We start from the raw sequence: 20,912 nt of genomic DNA, 5'->3' as shown, positions 1-20,912 counted from the left end.
GCAATTGTGTTCACACGTTACCTGAGTCGCTGGCTGTGTCCCACTTGAATTTTTTGTGTACTTTATTTTATATATCTATTGAATATTAAATTCCGAACGGCTGAACAAAGAATATAGCTCCTACTTAGTCTATATTTATTAACTAAAGTATTCTAATTTGTCGAGGGGCCCCTGTCTTTAGAAAATAAATGCACACCCAAGGTCCCTGACCAATTGCTTATTGGGTTCCTTTGTCTTTTGAAACAGCTTATTTCTACATGGCGGTTGATTATGTATCTGAAATTAGTAGCTACACCATTGTCAGAAATCCTGAGGAAAATCTAGAATGTATTAGTTGTTGTACAACAGTTGCCTGTTCCCGTCAACAAAAGTGCTTACAATAGACCTCAAGGATTTTCATGCACTTTCTTGCCTTTCACCCTTAACCCTCTGCATTTGTGTTCTTCCAAATATGGTTCTCTCAGTTAGTATAGTTCTGTACCTTATTTCATGATTTTCTGAATCCATTGTGTTTTTTAATATGTCTATTTTAGGGATGACTGACATTCTGTCAACTTTGTTCCTGTAGAATCTGCAATGTCCGACTATGCAACAACTGCAATATCCGAATACTGTGCCTCATATTATAGCAGCTTGGGAAGAAATGATACTCTGAGGGCCCTAAGTCCCTACCCAATGCTTGAAATTACTATTTTTTTAGTCTGTTTTTTTGTAAAGTCACTGGCCGTTACTTTCTCGAGGTTGGTTTATGATCTTGTGCTTTAATCCACTAACTTCATCCCAGTTTAAGGGTGTTAAGATGTCCTTCTAAATTAGAAACAGAACAGACGTTTTTTTTCAGCTGCAGAAGTTCATTTCAAAGTTTCTAACTCAGTGGATCCATGTGTGTCCTGATATTTGGATGTGGGTCTTTGGGCCTTTTCTCTTCCTCTCAAATATGTGTTCTTCTGTGTTTATTGAAATGATCCTTGCGACTGAACCGTTTCTGACAATCAACGCAAGTGTACGGCTTTTCCCCTGTATGTATTCGTTGATGCCGATTACAATCACTTTTTAGACTGAAGCTTTTCTCACAGTGAGCACACTCAAAGGGTCTCTCTCGTGGACTCACCGCGGTATGTGCTCTTCTGAAATGAATGAAGCTTTCATTTAGGCTAGTGTTTTTGTCATATTGAACAGACAAGTTTTGTCTCTGTTTGTGGGATGTGTTTTCAAGGCTTGCATTAGTAACCAAATTCCTTTGATTGATATCATATTCATTACATTTATAAGACTTTCCTAGTTTGGTGGGTCCATGATGTAAACTGAAAGGCGCTGGATTCTGAAAAAAACTTTCACGCTCAGAAGTCTTTTTTTCTACCAATTCCCGGTTACGTCGGGGCCATAACTGTCTCCTAGAAAATGGCAGCTTATTACACCTCAGCAACTCTTTGTTTGTTGTTCCAGAAGAACATATGGAAGGTTGAGTTTGTTCTGTAAATACCATTGAACTATTATCTTTACATTGACTGTTCATGGTTTCATCACCTGTTTAGAAAAACAGAAATCAGTCTGTAGCGTATGGAAAATATTCAATCAGAACAGAAAAACTATGTAGATGGTTTAAAAACAAACAGGAACATTAACATGTATAGTACTAATGTACTTATTACAAAATTATGGATTTGCATTAACCTTTTCAGATGTGTACTTTACTAAAATAACATATTTACAAAAGAGTGCTAAGGAGCATGTCAGGAAGATATGGATACAGTAATAGCATTTTAAAGTACAACTCATTTTTAAATAACTGACATTCTGGGTAACTAAATATAAACAATATGACTCGCCGTGTATATGTTATGCTCCTGCTGACAACAGTCTGAAATGCCATCCTAATACAGATACAATTGCAAGATGCTAAATATACTGTTTCTTTGCAATACCTCATGGCAATCTTAAACTTCCATTACATTTCCGCAGAGTGAATTAATCAGATCAAAGCCCTTAAGGATCTTACTATGTGAAATATAAACAAGCATTTGCATCGCAATAGGTCTCGCATTTGCTGGAGTTGGAGCTATTGGCATTGTAAATGTCAATTTTGTTTTTGTTGCAGTAGAGTGATTATTTAAAGGAAAAAAGTGCACACTATATCATACTCTGAGCTTTTATAGCAAATATACAGTAAAGATATGGCTATATTAACGTAAAGGGTGTGAATGGATGAAAGAAAATACAAAAAAAGAATCTTAACATGCAAGGTGCAATGTGTAGCAGGTGATAGGCTCTACCTATTATTGAATAAAAATACACATTTAAAAGCAAATACATAGAATGTGGAACCTGCAAACTTTAGGAAAGTGTCTGGCACCAGCGCGGTGACAGACACATAGGGGTTTATTTTTCAGTATATATATGTGCAAATGCACCAGGACATGGTGTCCCCTATGTTTTACTTTACCATTTTAAGATGGTTAGACACAGGGGCGTGGTCTCGCGCCGTGGGAAGATGGCGCCTTCCCTGTAAGCTCCGTGTGACCGCAGAGCTTTTGTGAAGCTTACAGCCTGCTTTACGGTCTCCGCAGGAATTTCAATTTACGGATTCCGACGGATGAATGGTCAGAGAGCTGTTTGATGTATTCTGTCTCTCCGAACCTGATGCGGTGACCCAGCTTCAAGGAGGTCATCTCTCCCTCACTGTTCTGTGGGCGGCTGCCACCATTTTATATCGGCCGTCTGCCTCATCTTTTACAAAGGTAACCGGCGTTTGACTAATCAACGCGTGGCAACATGTGACTCATTCTTCCTTTGTGCTAGCCTGCTCAACTTTGCAAATGCGGTTATTGGTGGCATTTTGACTGTTAGTTTCAGCGTTCTCAGTCAATAATATTATTATAAACTCTGCACAACTCATTCTCCTGAACATAGAATGAAGGGAAATTACATCAGTGGTTGAAACATTGTGTTTTCTTTTTTTTTTCTCTTCAATGTTTTCAGTCAAAATAACTTTTCTCTTCCTCACTGACATTAATGCTTACCTCAAGTTTCCTCTCTCTGCTTAACTCATTCTCCAGACCATGGAATGAAAGGAAATTACTTCAATGGTTGCAGCATTATAATGTTTATAATTATAATTATAATGTTTTCCAAGCTTGACTATGGAAATGCTCTCTTTTTCAACACGCATAAATACATCCTGAATAAGCTTCAATCTGTCCAAAATATGGCAGCACGGATCCTGCTCAACATTCCCAGGCGCCACTCCACTTCGGCAGCCATACGCCATCTCCATTGGCTAAGAGTGGAGAGCAGGATCAAATTCAAAGCTGTATGTATATTAAAAGAGGCATTTCAGGTGTACACCCCTAAAAGGAATTTAAGATCAGCAGCAAGCTGTCTACTGTCTGTACCCCGTACAAGAACGGCTACTTGGGGTGACAGACGATTTTTGGTAGCAACTCCCATACTGTGGAATTCACTCCCCTCAGACATTAAATCTGCACCTACCCTCATTGGCTTCCGTAAGGCTTTGAAGACTTGGTTCTTCAATCAATAAGTTCATGTCCTGACTACTGTATTTTAGAGTATATCACTGCGCCTAGACACCTTAGGGTAGTAGCTGCGCATTAAAAATCCCATAAATAAATAAATAAATAAATGTTGTTTTTCAGCGTTTTCAGTCATAATTATATTTTTCTTCCTCATAGTCATTAATGCTTACTTCAAGTTTCCTTTTTCTGCATAACTTATTCTCCAGACCATGGACTGACAGGAAATTACCTCAGTAGTTGAAGCATTTATGAAGCATAAGTTATTCCTGTCCGAGTTTGGGTCAATGTTTCTCTTCTCTATATTTGGCCACACCCCTTAGCCTCATGTCATGTAGAACTGGCTTGTGAATTACTACTTGCCTTATTGCTTCTGCTATATTCCTAAATAGTGAATATTTGAGTGCCGACAGGAGGGTGACTTAATTTTGTTACTATATTTTTCTCTGGAGACTTATTCATGTATGAAGTGTTTTCTTTAGGCGTATGGGCAGATTGAGAATGCTGTTAAAAATAAATTCTCGCTCACCGCATCATATAAAGATGGCTAATGAATCTCCGACTTCGGCAAGAGCCTCATCAACAGTACGAAACCCAAGAGAGACAAAAATGACCCTCCTTCACCTATTCTATCCTCTCAAAACCAACCCTGTTCTTGATATCATTTTGGATGAAGTGAGGGGTCTTAAGTCTTTTACGACCACGACTAACGAGAAACTTCAACAAATTGAGGATAGATGGATTAGTATGGAAGCCAAGGTGTTGGATATGGAGTAACGGATTAGTGATATCCATGATGGATCTACTAACATTCCAACTCTGGAGCAAGAAATCCAACGTTTAAAGCTTCATATAGAGGACCTTGAAAATTGAAAAAGACACAATAACCTACGTCTTTATGTTCTTCTGGAAAATCTTGAGGGCCTGGATATGCTTCTTTTTTTAAAGAAATTCCTACCAGAACTCTTGGACCTTCAACCAGCACCTGCATTACATATCCAACGCACGCATAGACTTGGTCGAATGCAACCTCATGCTTCCAAACCTAGAGGAATAATTATGCTGTTCTTGGAATTTACGGACTTAATGCGAGTCCTCTCCGCAGCCAAAGCAAAGCGTAATCTCAAATGGTCTGGTCACAACATCTTCATATCTCAAGACTTATCTAATGCCACTAATGCTAGAAGATAAGAGTTTTTGGCTCTACGCCCACAGATGAGACAATTGAATATCCGATATGGTACCCTTCATCCTTGTCTGTGTAGAATTACTCATAATGGTTCCAGACGTTCGTTTGATGATCCTGTCAAATTAAGGTCCTTTCTCCACAGCATCTCTACCAATTCTGCGGGAGGTTCTTCACCCTGTCCTTAAATGTTCCTGTGGTTATTTTTGATTATCATTTTCATTTTGGCTGTTTGCAATTAATTCTACCTGTATTTTTTCTTATATAACACTCCATCTTCTGTCGCTGCAGCTACGCCTCATGCCTTTATTGTTCTTCTTTCTTCATAGATCTAGACTTTTGTCATTGATCTATCTTCTCTATTTTCTCTTTTTATTCTTTTTCTCATTTATGTTCATCTGTTTTTATTTCTTCTTCTTGCAGTTGTTAAATATGGTGCATGTGCTTTTCAGTTTTGTTTGTTTTTATGCACTATAGTTCCCTTATGTTTCTCAAATGTGGTGTCATTTCCTTTTTGGATATATCCCTGATGTCTATTAACTTTTAATGTATTACCCTCCCATCCCTCCTTCATGTGTAACTTGGAACGTACGTGGTCTTGAACATCCCGTCAAGTGACAAAAGGTACTCTCTCACTTATCCAAACTTAATTTTCAGGTATCCTTTCTTCAAGAGACACATTGTACTGATGCGGAATCGCTCAAATTAAAAAGGCAATGGGTGGGTCAAGTTGTTTATTCTCCTGCTTCTAGCAAAAAAGGGGGTGTTGCTATATTATTTCTTAAGTCGTTATCTGTACACATTTTTTCTACACAAAATGATGATGATGGACGTTGGGTAATGGCCAAGGTTGTTATTCAAAACAAAACTCTGGTTTTGCTGAATATTTATGGCCCAGTAAAATCAGATCCTATTTTTTGGAATGACATCAAAATTTTACTCTCCTCCATCGATTGCCCTAACATTATTATTGCCGGTGATTTTAATCAATGGATTGACCCCTTCTATGACAGACAATCTAAATGTAAATTTAATCCTGATAAATCCCACAAAGCATTCCAGTCGGCCATTACCTCGCGATCATTATATGATGTATGGAAAACTTGTAACCCTGATTCTCTTGAGTATACTTTTTTTTCCAATGTTCGTCAAACTCGTTCCAGGATTGATTATATTTTGGTTAGCAAATCCCTACTTCCATCTGTTCAATCATCGGAAATTGGGTCTATTTTCATTTCGGATCATGCACCAGTCCATGCTGTTCTAGACTTATCCATTAATTCTCCAGAATTTAGCCGTTGGAAACTTAATAACTTTTTATTATCTGACACTATTTTCATTAAAGAAGCCACTACTTTTATTAATGAATATATTTCACGTTCAATAACCCATTAGACACTTCCTTTCCCAATAATTGGGATGCATTTGAGGCTTCTTTTCATGCCTTTACTATTTCCTATGTCTCAAGGAAAAAGAAAACTAATTGGAAAAAATATGCAGATCAATTACAACAACTTAAATTTTTGGAACATACTTATTTTACGTCCAAATCCCCCAAAACTCTTCATGAGTTGATTAAAGCCAAATCCGAACTAAATAAACTTGCAACAGTTGAAGCATGTAATATTCTTCTTAAAGTCAAATCTAAGTATCATGGAGGCCAGAACAAGGCGGGTAAAATTATTTGAAAATCAAATCTGAATGTAAAAATATTGGACCCATCTTGAATGACTCTACTAAAACCTTAGTGACATCAGATGACGATATTGCTGATATTTTTCATGACTATTATCAATCACTTTATACTGATGACATGCATCCCTCTAATCAAAATATGGATACTTTTTTCAGGGTCCTCCCATCTCCCCAGTCTTTGCCTAGTGAATCCCGCTTAATGGAAGGCAAAGTTACTTCCCAGGAGATTACTAATGTCATTAAATCTCTGAAAAAATCAAAAGCACCTGGACCTGATGGTCTCTCTATTGAATTTCACTCTACTTTTGCCTCCATTTTTGTCCCCAAACTTCTACAACTTTTTAATACTTTTTTTGATGATGCTAAAGCATCTGGTTCTTTTATGGATGCTTTAATAATCCTCATCCCTAAACCTGCCAAGGACCATTCACTCTGTAAGAATTACAGACCTATATCATTGAATAACTATGATTGTCAAATATTTGCTAAGATTCTGGTATCTCGTCTCGAGCATATTATTCCATTGTTAATAAAGACTGATCAAGTTGGATTCGTGAAGGGCAGGTTAGCATCGGACAATGCTAGAATGTTTGCAAATATCATCTCCTACAGCAAGAAATTAAAACTCCCGCTTGCAGCGTTCTCTTTGGATACCGAAAAGGCTTTTGACCGTATTAATTGGCAATTTATGTTCAAAACTCTTCAATAGTTTGGCTTTGGACCTACATTCATTTCCTATGTCAAACTATTATACTCCTGCCCACGAGCCAGTATTTTTGTAAATAACCGTTTTTCTAAAAAACAATTCTTATCTAGAGGTACGTGCCAAGATTGGCCCCTTTCTCCCTTGCTCTTTGTTTTATGCCTTGAACCCTTTCTTGAACGCATACGAGTCAATATTCATATTTCTGGCTTCTCATATAATTCTATTGAAACAAAAATATCGGCTTATGCTGATGATATATTAGTCTATATCTCTAATCCCCTTACTTCCCTGCCTTCATTTATGGATGAGGTTCGGTTGTATTCCAATATTTCTGGATATAAATTAAACCTCTCTAGGACTGAAGTTTTACCCCTAAATTCTCTATGTTACCAATATATGTTTTCTGAATCTAATTTTGCTTGGTGCCCCACTAAAATCAAATACCTTGGTATTTGGTTTTCTACTTCCTTGCCCAACACAATTAAGTATACGTTTAATGTATTAATCACTAAAATCCAATCACTCCTCCTTACTTGGTCTCCCCTATTTCTTTCCAGGTGGGGTAGGTTAGACACCATCAAAATGATGATTGTACTGCACGTATTATATACAGTATCTATGTTACCTATTCGCAATCCCATATCATATTTTTCTAAAATTAATTCTATTTGTTCACAATTTTTATGGAATAAGAAACACCCACGTATTGCTCTAGCAAAACTTATATGTCCTAAACCTGAAGGAGGTGTACGTTTTCCTAATTTTAAAGCTTATCATTCGGCCTTCTTAATTAAACAAGCATTTGCTTTAGCTTATGATTTTGCTGATACTCTTATCCCTAGATGGATTACTTTTGAGCGTTCCTTGCTAAAGGATTTTTCTTTTCAGACTGTAGTGTATATGTCAAATTGTACTTTTGCATCTAATAACCCTATTTTAAAATATTCCCAGAATGTATTATACAATACTCTTGCCACTGGTCTAAATCCTTTTCAATGTTTTTTATCCTCTACGATTTGGTATAACACATTTCTAAATATAAAGGTAAATCGTTCTATTACAAATATTGGAAGGAGAAGGGTATTATCTTTGTACACCAATGAATCCACCAACACTCTGTTATTCCATTTGTTGAATTGCAGTCACGGTTTCAATGACCTAGTTCACGTTTTAATGAATATACTGTAATTTCAGATGCTTTGTAATTACAGCTTGCCTCTTTTGACCTTCCCGTTGATACACCCTCTCTTACTCCACCTACTCCGTTATATAGTTTATTTCAAACACAAAGACCTAAAGCAGCTATTGTGTGCAAACTATTGTCGTTACCTGTTACTGAAAGACCTAAATCTCCTATTGAAGTTGCGGGGGAAACAGACTTGGCCGTTTCTCTTCCTATTCCGAATTGGGATACATTTTGGTCTAAGTTATTTAAAGTTTCTGCTGCTGCTCGTATAACCCAATCTTTGTATTTTATTTACGATAGAGCTGTTATTACACCTGTTTGTATTTCCTCACTCCATTATGTTGATCCTGTTCTAATGCTACTGGCACTTTGTGTCATCAACTTTATGAGTGTCCAAATGTATTGATATTTTGGACATCTGTTGGAAACATTTGTATGAAAAGTTTCAACTGTGATTTTACTTTATCATTGCAAAAATAAATTCTAAGTTCTTCCTCACCTAATGTTGATGACTCCTCCTCTATCTCCTTACTATTTGACCTTTTTATAGCATTAGCATTCAAAGTTATTTTATCCTCCTGGAAAGATAATTCCAAAATGTCCTTATTGACTTGGTGGAACTTTATTTGTGATGAACATTGAATTGCTACTGTTTCTTCTCTCACTCTTTCTCAAAAAATGTAATCTGATCTCCTCTGGTTACCTTTACTCGGCAACAGTAAGAGTATCAATTGGAATGAATGTCCGTGTGAACGTGGGATTTCTTCCACCGTTGCACAATTGAATGAATGTTGTGTGAATGGATTTCGGATATTTGTCCCACTAACGACAATGGTTAAGGTCTTACCTCGGTCCATTTGACCCTTTCATCCACATGACTGATAGCAGCAAGTGGGTCTCTATTTTAACTTGGGGCTACAGGCAACAGCAGGTTCTTTGGACGTATATGCTACGAGATGTAGATTTGAGCATTTTACACTTGTGTAGAGTGAACTTGATGGCAGTTTGTCAAACTGCGGCTACTTGATTCACCAGTTGGCGCAGTGGATCCGAAGTGCTACAGAGCGGATGTGTACCATAGCTTTCATTGATAACGCCTCTATCTAGTCACTCCCCACCTCATGTTTTATTCATTTATTTACATATGTAGGTGGCTGCGACAATTTCCAGCCCTTTTTTGGACACGTGACTAATTGACACGGTGTCCCGCAGAGGGGTTGCCGGTACGTGCAGACTAAGCACCCCAAAGGTAAATACGCTTCATTTGTATGCTGATATGTGGTGCACTGGTTACGCCCTCATTTGGAGGGGCATGAACTGCCTTCTTAGCGCTTTCGGTTTTTATCGCACACAGGTCCTGGTTTCATTGAAAAGACTGAGAATAGATAACCCCTCATATGCCCTGATGAAATCGCTGAAATTCGGAGCGATGAAACATGTCGGCTTGAGGATATAATCATTATGGTATACAAGTAACCATTTTTAACTGGCAGGGTTTGCTGCAACAGAATAAAAACGAAAAGCAGGCAAAACCCTGCTACACTTTTTTCTGTCTGGTTAGGGGTTTGTTTGTTTATGTACACAACATTTTGCATCAGTGTTTACATGTTTGTCACTGTTCTTTTTTCACCACTATTCTCACGTATGCACGATTACTTGCTTTTGTGCACTTCTGTCTTTTCACATAGAGAGAGTGGCCAATGATGAGAAGTGGGTATACCGGTAATTGCTAGCCGGGAACCCCCTCGGGTGGTGCTACCGTGAGGTACTCTCTCTATTTTCCACACCTTTTGGTTGTGTTGTTTGTGGACCTGTGTGATTTTATACTGAATTATTATGCATTTTGACCTGAGGATTAGTGTTATTTGACACACTCTGGGGATTCATATTGATAATAAGAGATCAGACCCTGTCTCTTGGTCCTACATATGGATGCGTTTTCACATAGGTGAGGCCTCTATTGATTGACTACTGTGTGAGTGGGGGGCAGCCTCACCTATTACCCTCCCCCTTAACCCCTTTAGTTTGTTTTAATGTATCCCTGCACACAAATAATCGGCCACAGATACAATAACTGGAACAGGAAAATAAGTCACTGGCAGTAGTAATCAGTAAAATAAGGAAACAGACTCTGGGAAAGAGATTCACTGAAACAGAAACACAAAGACTGGGTCAGGGAGACAATGGAACAGGGGCTGGGATATACTCGACAGGGAAACACAGAACACTGGGAGAGGAGAGACACACTGAAACAGGGAAACAACTAGAACACAGAGGTTACAAATGTGAAACCCATTAGCTTTGCCAGTGCTTGTTACACTTGTTGTTAGTCAAAAAATCCAGTTGGTCTCGACGTGTATGGAACACTGGGACATGACATGTTAAAGCATTCACCTAATGTGCAGGAATGTTTTTTTTGAATGTGTAAAGATCTTTCATATATCAACAACATAGTTTTTTGTCATTTACATAATATAATATGCAATGTATCCAGCTTGGAAGAATGAAAGGTGAGCAGTCTCGCCAGGAATTTAAGGCTGCAGAACTTCAAAGAGACTCATTCAGTTTATATATAGGCAAACATGAGCACTAATTACATTACACAAGGCCAAATTTATGTTTTGAAACACAGGATGTTGACCCAAGTGAGGCTCAAACCTGCTTTTTTAGCTCGAAGGATCGGCAGCTCTAGCCTTAGGCCACAACGTTGCTCCCAAGAACGGAAGCATTTTAAATATTATATATAATGAAGTCATTGTTGCTGCTTATTTATCTTATGCAATTTACAGCCATTGACAAAGCCAGTAGCCCTGGCTTGTGGTAGGTGTAATGTTCCTTGTTGTGCTATCTATCTGGATGAATGGACAGAAGCAGCAAAATACAAGTGGGGCAGTACAATATCCTAAGTACCGATTTTTAGCTTGTGTTTTAAGCCACGCCATTGATTACATTGGCCACGCACCTACGGGAGACCCCCCCCCCAGTTATTTCATCCCACTTAAAGCCCTGGTAATGCTACCTACCTCCTTCTCAAAATGTGAACAACTACACCATCCACACTATTTTGTTCAACAATTGCCTAACATTCAGAGTTCTCCCACAAAAGTAGCCAATAGAAACTCCAGAACTGTACAATAAGCCCACTTTGTTCAAGGAAGAGCTTCTATGCCTTGCTATTTGCTGACGGGGCTACATAAATGCTGATAACATATCAACACTGTGGCATGCACTCCTTTATAATACACTGTTCCCATGTGCCCTCCTCCCCACACAGAGCTCGGCATGTGTTCCCCCTGGGCTCCTTGCTGGAGTGGAGCATGTGTTACCTGAAACTACACATGTTCACACCCTGGTGCTGCTGCCTCGCCCCAGCAGATCACATTAGTAGGCCGCAGGCTCGTTGTGAGCGCCTGAGCCTGTCTCCCCCAAGCCTTGGCTCCTCCCTGGTCCCTTTGTTGCCTTGAACACCTGCATTAGCGTTTCCGCTGCTGTAAAAAGGGGAATGTGCTGCTGTTGCTGTCGCCGAGTCCTGACATTGTTTCCTCACAACTCGTGCCTTTGACGGGTTAAATTCAGAGACTCAAGGCTCTCCTAGCAGCATCATGGAAACCAAAACAAAGCAGAAAGAAAAACCGAAAAAAAGTAGAGACACTCCCTAACTCCTGCTAACACCATCGCTCTCAATGGATGAACAGCGGGCGGTGAAGAGGGGTGTGAAAATACACTGAGTGCGGGTGGGGGAGGGGTGTGCGAAAATTCACGGACAGCGGATTGCCGTCTGGGGGTGTAAAAAAACACGGACAACGGAGTGTGGGCGGAGGGGGCGGGTGGGGTGTGCGAAAAAGTCCAACTCCTCAAGTATGACCTGTCATGTTGTATTCTTGCAACACACCTCTGCTTAAACGCAAAGTCTCGACTGGGTGTTCGCCATGAGAACCCTAAGCATGATTTGAGAACTCTCACGTATCGGTAATCTCATCAGTGTAATGGGATTATATTTGAAATCACAGCGGCCTGTTTATTAGGTATTTAAACTCCTTTGACAGAGGAAAAATTCAATAAAATGCACGTCAGAACCTGGGTGACTTTTGCGGATCGCTCTTCTGATTAGACAAACAGATGCTGGCTGCAAAATGAACAAGCGGCACTGAAAAAACAAAAACAAAACACACCCGGGAGTGGTGCGCGTGCGCCACAGCGAGCATGTGTTTTCAATTATCGCGCCCGTGTCTGGGCACGATAATTGAAAACATATGGGCTTTGGTGCGTGTTACAGACACCAATAGGCCATGGGCGGAGTAATGCACCCGCCTTTGGCCTATTGTGTGCTCTGTTTAAAAAAAACACACAAACAAAGCCCAATAGCGGAACCCAAAAGGCAAAGCACACACATGGGCGTGTGCGATTCCAGGGTCTATTTTCAAACCCCGGACAGAAGGGCTCTCGCCTGCGCGAGCAGTGCTGCGCACTGCAACGCAGGGCGCGAGTCCTAACAAGGATTGTTGTTTTTTTGTTGTTGTCTCTATTATCGAGGGATTGTTTGCTAAGGAAGTGTTAAATTATGATCTATACTGAAATATGGCTAGCAGCAAAAATTAGGTATATCTCTCTTAGATGATTCTTAAATGCAAGGTGTGACAAACAAAATATCCTTATTTATGTACCTGTATTAGCTGACAGCCCCACTAACAAGTCATAGTTGTAGCTAATACTATATAGGTCTATCGGTGAACTATTTGTTTCCTTCAATAAATCCAATTGTTTGGGTAATTTCTCCAGAGGGTAACTGCCAGACCCTGTTTGGGGGGCTCACAGGGCAAGCTGGGGCTTCTGGACCTTTAATGTGGTGGTTGAAGATGTTTGGTAGTCCTGGGGTTCTTCAACTATGGACCGTAGAAACTGGGCCAAGTATAACCCTTTCCATACTCCCAGGACAGCCAAGAGAAGCAATCCCAGGCCCAACACAGTTTGAGCTCAGAACTCAAAAAAATCTACTAACAGACATAGAATAGTATTGTTCAGGCCAGTGCTAGTGCTGAAGCGTTGGTGCATATACACCCCCAAGGTGTATATGAACCAAACGTTCAGCTCTCTTTTCCTTCAGCTCAATATTACAACTGAAAAGTTTTAGTTTTTGTGGCAGGCTTTATCCCGGGTTCTCGGGTCTCTCATTCTCACACAGTTCTTAAGCACTATGGTTACCTGCTTTTAGCAGTGGGAGTCCTGGTGGATGTGGGATGGAAACGTGCAGTAGCCCAGTCAAAGACGGGCTGTGGATTTTAAGGGGCAGCGGCAGCAGCTTGTCTCAGAATGTAGAGATACTGGAGATCTCCTTGCAAGAGACTTCTATGGCAGCTTCACACCTTAAGCAGTTGCTGCCTCCCTAGTACAGGGATCGCACTGATGCTGGCTTGACAGGTATGGCTCACTCCTTCCCTCTCACAGTATGCAAACAGGCTTTTAGGTTCTAGGCAGATTTGCTGCTCCTCCAGCAGACAGTGAGGACTACAGGTGATGCTCCCTCACAGCTAGGGGTCGGGTTTTAATGCAGTCACAAGAGCTAAACACAAAGCAGCCCTTTAAGTACTCTGGGGCGCACTGCTTTCCAAGTTCAAGAAGAACCTGGAACAAAGTGGGGTAGTTAGATCCCACTTTTATACAGACTTTCCAAGTTGGGAAAGTGGATCTGCTGTCTAAGCCTTAACACTTGGTTTGCTTTCAAATGTGATTTCATGCTGCTCTCCAGACACTGCCTTCATGCAAAGTGATGTCTCTTATAGCAGGAGGGAATGAGGGTGGCTCTAACATGGGCACAATGAAGTGTGAGTTCTCTGCATCTGGCTACCATCACGTTCCAAAAGTAATAATCAGAGCCAGACAAAAGGGCAGGCCCTGCCTAGAAATGTCCTCATGTTGAACAAAAGAAACTGCAGTTCCACCCCTCAGCCTCCAGAATGCACCAAATGACGGTGCTCAGGAAGTACTAATCAGCTGTCCTTTGTTAACAAGGCTCTGAAGGAATTTCTGTCTGGGGAATCTTTTCTCACCCTAGGATTTGTGCCATGATAAACCAGGGACATCCAAATAGAATCCAACTGACACCAGTAATCGGACTCATGCAACAAACGAAATCCTACTTTGATACATGTGCGACACACGCTCTATGCTTATACACACTCTCAAAATACACACACAGCACAAGGGTCTAGGTTTCACATAACAGTGAACTTTACATGAGACGAGTCACTAGACTGGTCACACTACAAAGACACCATCACCACTTTAAGTGACGTACCCAGGGCAAGAACAGTAGCCCTTTGCCTAATATGAGGGCATTTGTGGTGCACTCTTCAAAGGAAAGTATAGTCGTATGTTGCCAAAATGAGTGCACTTTTGGTACATGTCTCCAGGGTACAAGGGAGGTCATGGACCTAACATTGTCAGGGTTAGGGCTAGGCCTCTGCACATGTGCTAAATTAGCATGACACCTGAGCCAAAATAAAAGACTGGATATCAGTTACACATGCAGTTGGGCACTAAAGGCAGTGGAACACAGAGCATTTATGATGCAGGCGACATGCACATCCCAACAGTAACCACAACCCTATGCCCAAGGCTTCTTCTTATAGAATACACTCATACTGGCGCAACCCTGCCTGAATTTTTGCAGTTTTTTTTTACTTTATTCAAAATCCTCAATCAGCTCATTAAGGGAATAAACATTGGTATGGCAAATCATTTCTGGTTCCGCTGGCAGTCTAAATTGGTACTATATCATATATGGGTTTAAATGCCCCAATATTTTTTACATGTATAGGACACCAAGATTTAAAAATGTGATGTGTTTGGGTGGAGAAGAAAATCACTACTGTTACTATCCTATCACATGCTTAAAAGCACATTTTCCGAACCACACGCAGCAGAGGGAATGAGAAAGTATTTTCAGGGAAAGTTTTTAAACAACATTTGGCATTGCTACTTGTGTTTATTCTTAATTTCATTTTTTATTTAAGAATAAAAATTGTACAAAGAAACACATTGGTACATTAGGTAATTAGTGGGCGAATGATTACTCATAAAAATGATGAATGTGAAAGGTGAAGAATACAAAAAGACCTTACCTTTTTTTTTTTTTTGTCCTCATATCCACCATGGTTTAAGAAAGCCATTTAGAATAAGCATTGGTACAGTTGACACAGTATTATAACTGGGAGGGATCATTTCATTTCGAGGGGGAAGGCCATAAATCCCGCAACTGTCTCAGCTTAATATCCTTTTAGGCTACCAATGGGGAGGCCTACTGCTGGGCCTGGGCCGGACTATGACTGGACAACATTGGGTTTGGCACCATAGTAGTGTAATCATTGGACCCGGGGGAAAAAAAACCCCCTGGATCTTCATTGTGCCCATACAAACAAATGCCAAAAGGCCCTTTTGATTTGGTTTCCTGGTCTGGCTAGATCCATACGTGCGGTCTGTAAAGTAGATGTCAACCAATCCCCATGGGAAGGAGGGATAGAATCCTTCCACCTCCTGCAGATTTCTCTCCTTGCCAGAAGGACCGTGTAAAAGACCAGCCTTTTGGCTATATTTTGAGTTGTCCTCAGGACTCCAAAGATCGCTAATGGTAAATCTATGATAATTGGGGTACCCAACGATGCCGTAAGAGTCTTACCTATGGCCTCCCAATATGATGCAATTCGGGGACACTCAAAAAACATATGGATATCTGAAGCTGCAATCAGCCCGCACCTTGCACATGCCACTGAATTTCCTGAGGCAAATTTGGATAATCTTTGAGGAGAGTAATAGGCCCTATGAAGGGTAAAAAGATGGTTTCTGCGAAGCCATGAAGGTTTCACCATACTTTTTAAAAGCTCAAATGAGGTAGACCAGAGTTCTTGTACGTCTTGAGTCAATATTAAGTCACCCCAAAGTTGGGTTGGTAACTTAAATTCCCCATCAGATTCATCTAGTAGGAGTTTGTACCATTGTGAAATCTCACGTTTGGTTGAAGGGATACATACCAAATTAGTTATTAGTTGACTATGCCCACCAAGGGGAAACCTGTTTCGTTTTATTGGTGGATCATTATATGCCAGTGTCCAGCTTCTCATTTGTATGTATTTAAACCTCGAAAGGGTTGGACCTATTTTATTCTGGAAATACTCCCATGAAAGCAGGTCCCCCTCATAGAAGAGATCCCCCCATTCTTTAAGGCCTGCCTCTCTCAAGGGAGTGGCTAGGGTATCTTCCAACCAGGCTGGACTATCCGGTAACCCCCAAAGCGGTGTTTTATCGCAGTAATACCCCTGTTTAATTGATTTTATTACCTCAGACCAGGTTTTCGCCAAACCAAGCAGGACCTTCAATTTGATCTTTTTGAAGAATTTCGGGTTGCCAAATTTAAATAAGAATCCCGACTGGCTGAGGCCTTCCCCTTTCAACATGGCCGAAAACATTCATCCTATCCCATAGTCAGTAGGTTTTTTTAGAAGCATTCGCATGTGTGATAGCTGAAAAGCCCACAAATATAATTTAAGTCTGGTGCGGCTAATCCTCCCTTCTCCCATCACTGTCTAAGCTTCTTCCAAGCTATTCTTGGTAGTTTTTTGTTCCAGATAAAAGAAGTGATATCTGACTGTATTTTAGTTATGTGAGTCTGATCAAAATAAAGGGGAATAGTGTTAAAAAGAAAAGAAAGTTTAGGCAGAATGGCCATTTTTACGAGATTAACCCTCCCAATCAAGGATAATTGAAGGTGAGACCATGCATGCATCACTTTCCTACATTCTTTAATGATTGCTATAGTATTTACTGTGGCAAGCCTATTAATATCTTTTATGATATTTAGGCCCAGATATGGCAATGATTGACCCTCCTGTATTTCCAAGGAACTTGGATTGTCATTCCAGACCAACATCTCTGTTTTTAATGTATTGATCTGGTAGCCTGATATTTTCCCAAACCCCTTAGCAGTTTCAAATATAACCGGGAGTGCGGTTGTTACGTCTGATGTAAGAACGAGCAGGTCATCAGCGTATAACGCCACCTTCTTTTCCCACCCTCTGTGACAAAAAGGAACGATGGCATTCTCTCTCCTCAGTTGTTGTGAGAGAGGTTCAATATAAAAGTCAAACAGAAGGGGGGGAAGCGGGCAACCCTGCCAAGTCCCTCTAGTTATATTAAAGGGGTCTGACAACTCCCCGTTAATTAATAGGCTTGCCGATGGACTGGCATACAATAGACTAACTACACGACAGAATCTCTTCCCCACTCCAAATTTAGCCAGGGCCCCCGACAGGTACACCCAATTAACCCTGTCGAAGGCCTTGGTCGCGTCCAGAGTGAGAGCAGTCAAGGGCAAATTCTGTGACACCGCGATATCTATTGCCCCTATTAAGTCGTATGTCAGTTCATATAGTTGTCGGCCCTTTACAAATCCTTTTTGATCTACGTTGAGGACTGCCGGGCTACCGAGGCTAACCTAGAGGCTAGAATTGTGGTGAAGATCTTATAGTCCACATTTAAGATTGATATGGGCCTGTATGATTCGCAGGCGTCCTTAGGCTTCCCAGGTTTCAGTATGAGTGTAATTGATGCGTTGTCCCATGATGACGGGGGAGTTTGGCCTTGAAGAAGGATCTGATTGAACATCTTAGTAAGAAATGGGGCTATCTCATCTTCTAAAATTCTATAAGTTTCTGCAGGTAGCCCATCGGGCCCCGCTGCCTTTCCCTTCTTGCTTTTTTTTATAGCGGCCCTAACTTCTCCTTCAGTAATGATATCCTCCAATGCTTGAGACTGAGCATATGTAAGACTGGGGAGATTCATATGACTTAGCCAATCCTCGACCTCCTCAGATCGGGTTACAATGTCCTCCTTATAAATAGACTCAAAAAAAACCTTAAAGGCCCTTCTAATTTCAATATCCGATGTAAAGGAATCGTTGCCCACCTTGATATTTGCAATATTGTTCCGGACCTGATCTGATTTAGTCTTCCACGCAAGCATTTTACCTGCACCTTCACTGTACTCAAAATGGGCTAATTTGCTTGCTTCCCATCTCTGCTGCAATCTAAGATTCAATACTGAACCCAGATTGGCCTTCAAGGTCGCCATTTCTTATCTATAATTATTTATAATGGACTCATCTGCCCCAGTATTACTATCGATAACACATTGGAGATTTATTATCTTTTCCTCTATGGACAGAATTTGTTCTTTGTATTGCTTCCTTTTGTATGACACTTTCGCTGTTATGAGTCCCCTTAAAAATGCTTTGAACGAGTCCCAGACGATCCTTGTAGTTGCTGAGTCGTTATTGATCAAAAAAAAGTTGTGTGTTTCTCTATTGAGATATAATATGTCATCAGGTGAAGAGAGAAGTGAACGATCAAAGGACCATCTAGAAGGCGATCTCTCCGTTACATAGGTTAGGTCCATTAGTACTGCAGAGTGATCTGAGAGATGCAGAGGCAAATATTCGATGGATCTTACGTGTTCAGCCAGCCTTCGGCTGATCAAGATAAAGTCAATCCTTGAATGGTGTTTATATTTATAATTCCGGAAAGACACTCCTTGCTGGTCCCCAGACCTCTCCCTCCATATGTCAAGATACCCATATGTTTTCATTGCAGATTGTAACACTAACCTAGATTTTGACAAAGCTAAAGATCGACTATTGGGGGATTTATCCCAAACTGGGTTTAGGACAATATTAAAATCACCAGCTATGATAGTTGGCTCAGGAAAGGAGAGCAAATGTGAAAACATAGTCTCCAATGTGGTAGGATCATCCTGATTCGGCCCATAGTAGTCCAAAACTGTGGTTCGAGAGCCCGCTATTACCACTGAGGCTATGGCCCATCTTTCACCTGGGTCGACCTGTTGAGATAGCAGCCTAGCTTTAGCTCCTTTCTTGAAAATTATAGAAACCCCTCTAGTATTTCTGGCCTGAGTAGTTGAGACCGCAAAGTCTATCCACTTATTTCTTTTAATTAAATCCATCGTCTCTGAATGTGTTAAATGAGTCTCCTGGAGAACAATGACCTGCGCATCCAGATCTCGTAAATATTGCATGATTTTGTTTGCCCTTGGTTTGGTGCGCAGGCCATTAATGTTCCAGGAGAAATATTTTATGTTAATCATCTTTGACATAGATATCCGACAAGAAAGACAAATAAGCAGATCAAACTAGACCGACCCATAGTTGTCTGAAAACTCTTTTGATAAGATTGCGATACCACTTTCTTTCTATCAAGACTATCATATCTTGGCTTTTTGAGGACATTTTAATTTTTTTTCCACCCCCCACCACCTACCCTAGCTACGTGCCACCCGCCCTCCCCCCTCCCGTTCCCTGGAAAACCCTTGCGATATCTAACCGGTGCAATGTCCGGTTGATAGCGCCCCTCCGTGAACTCCTGGAGAGAAACCCCACCTATTTAAATGCAAAAATATAGAAAGTAATCTAATAGTGACAATCAGTTGATTATATTGCTTAATGTCTCTAGGGGAGAATTTAATTTTACACTATAGCATAAGAACTCAGAGAAGTCAAGAGGTGGCCATGAACATTAACTCTTCCTACTGAATCTTATAATTAAGGCTTCTTATTGCTTCCCATCTGCATCAGGAGTTCATCCGCTGCTTGCACTGTTCTGATATTAGTCATCTTATTGTTATACATTATTTTCATACCAGCAGGGAATGTTAATTGAGCTGAGGCACCCGCTGCTCTAAACGCTTCCAGGCGCCTCCCAAACTCCCATTGCTTCTCCAAGGTAATTCTTGAGAGGTCTGACCTTATTAAAAATGTAAACCCCTTTGCAACCAGCGATTTTTGTTTTAGTGCAAGATTAAGTATTTGTCTTTCAGAACGTATGTATGGAAATGTACTAGGATTTTACGGGGTTTAGATCTCTGGGGGTTACGTCTAAAGGGATCCCTGTGAACTCTTTGGATGTCCAATGCTATTTCTTCTAGGGAGAGGTCTAAACTCAGGGACTCTTTTAGCAAGCCCGTTATAAATTGTTTTAAGTCTGAGCCCTCTGAACCTTCAGGCACATTCAAAATTCGGAGATTCCCCCTCCTCGCATTGTTTTCCAAAGTCTCCATCCTTTCACTGAGTACTTGCTCCTCTCTAGAAAGCTTCTGAATATCTACTTTCGCCTGGTCCAAATAGATAGAGAGTGTTCCTGTAGTCTCCTCCAGGACTCCCGTTCTTATAGCGAGTCCCTCGATTTTATTTTCAAGGGATTCACAGTAGCTTCTTATTTCAGCCTGATGAGCAGCTTGATTTGCTGAAGACTCCGCAAAGCGCTTCCTTAGTTCCAACGTAAGAGCTGAAAACATACCTAGTATAGCTGCTGGTGTTATTTCATCATTGGCCGAAATCTTGGATTGATCCGTGAGGGAGTCTATGGAATATTCAATTTGATCAAAAAGATCTCCCCCAACTGCTCCGGCTTCTTCATTCCATCCGCTAGGGGCAGCTTCAGTGACAAACAAATCTTCTGAATCTTGTAATACGGGAACTGGTACTGGTACTGACTCCTCCCGAGCGAGGGAAGATTGTGATCCTGACCCTTTCTAGTTATCCCCATC

At 40.6% G+C, this 20,912-nt stretch overlaps 1 protein-coding gene across 1 annotated transcript in view; it reads right to left on the bottom strand.

Annotated features, from left to right (window-relative positions):
• Positions 1 to 315: 315 nt before the first annotated feature.
• LOC147708591 (uncharacterized) overlaps positions 316 to 20,912 on the bottom strand; it is a 41,632-nt gene continuing 21,035 nt past the window's right edge. Inside the window, exon 4 of the mRNA XM_086927268.1 lies at positions 316 to 1,527. Within this exon, the coding sequence (XP_086783394.1) occupies positions 932 to 1,527 (596 nt within the window). The 3' untranslated portion in view covers positions 316 to 931. The remainder of the gene's footprint in view (positions 1,528 to 20,912) is intronic.

The sequence above is a fragment of the Lissotriton vulgaris genome, chromosome 6, assembly GCF_964263255.1.
Source record: "Lissotriton vulgaris chromosome 6, aLisVul1.2, whole genome shotgun sequence".
Taxonomy (NCBI): domain Eukaryota; kingdom Metazoa; phylum Chordata; class Amphibia; order Caudata; family Salamandridae; genus Lissotriton; species Lissotriton vulgaris.
The sequence above is the reverse complement of the archived record's forward strand: the minus strand, read 5'-3'. Positions and strand labels throughout refer to the sequence as shown.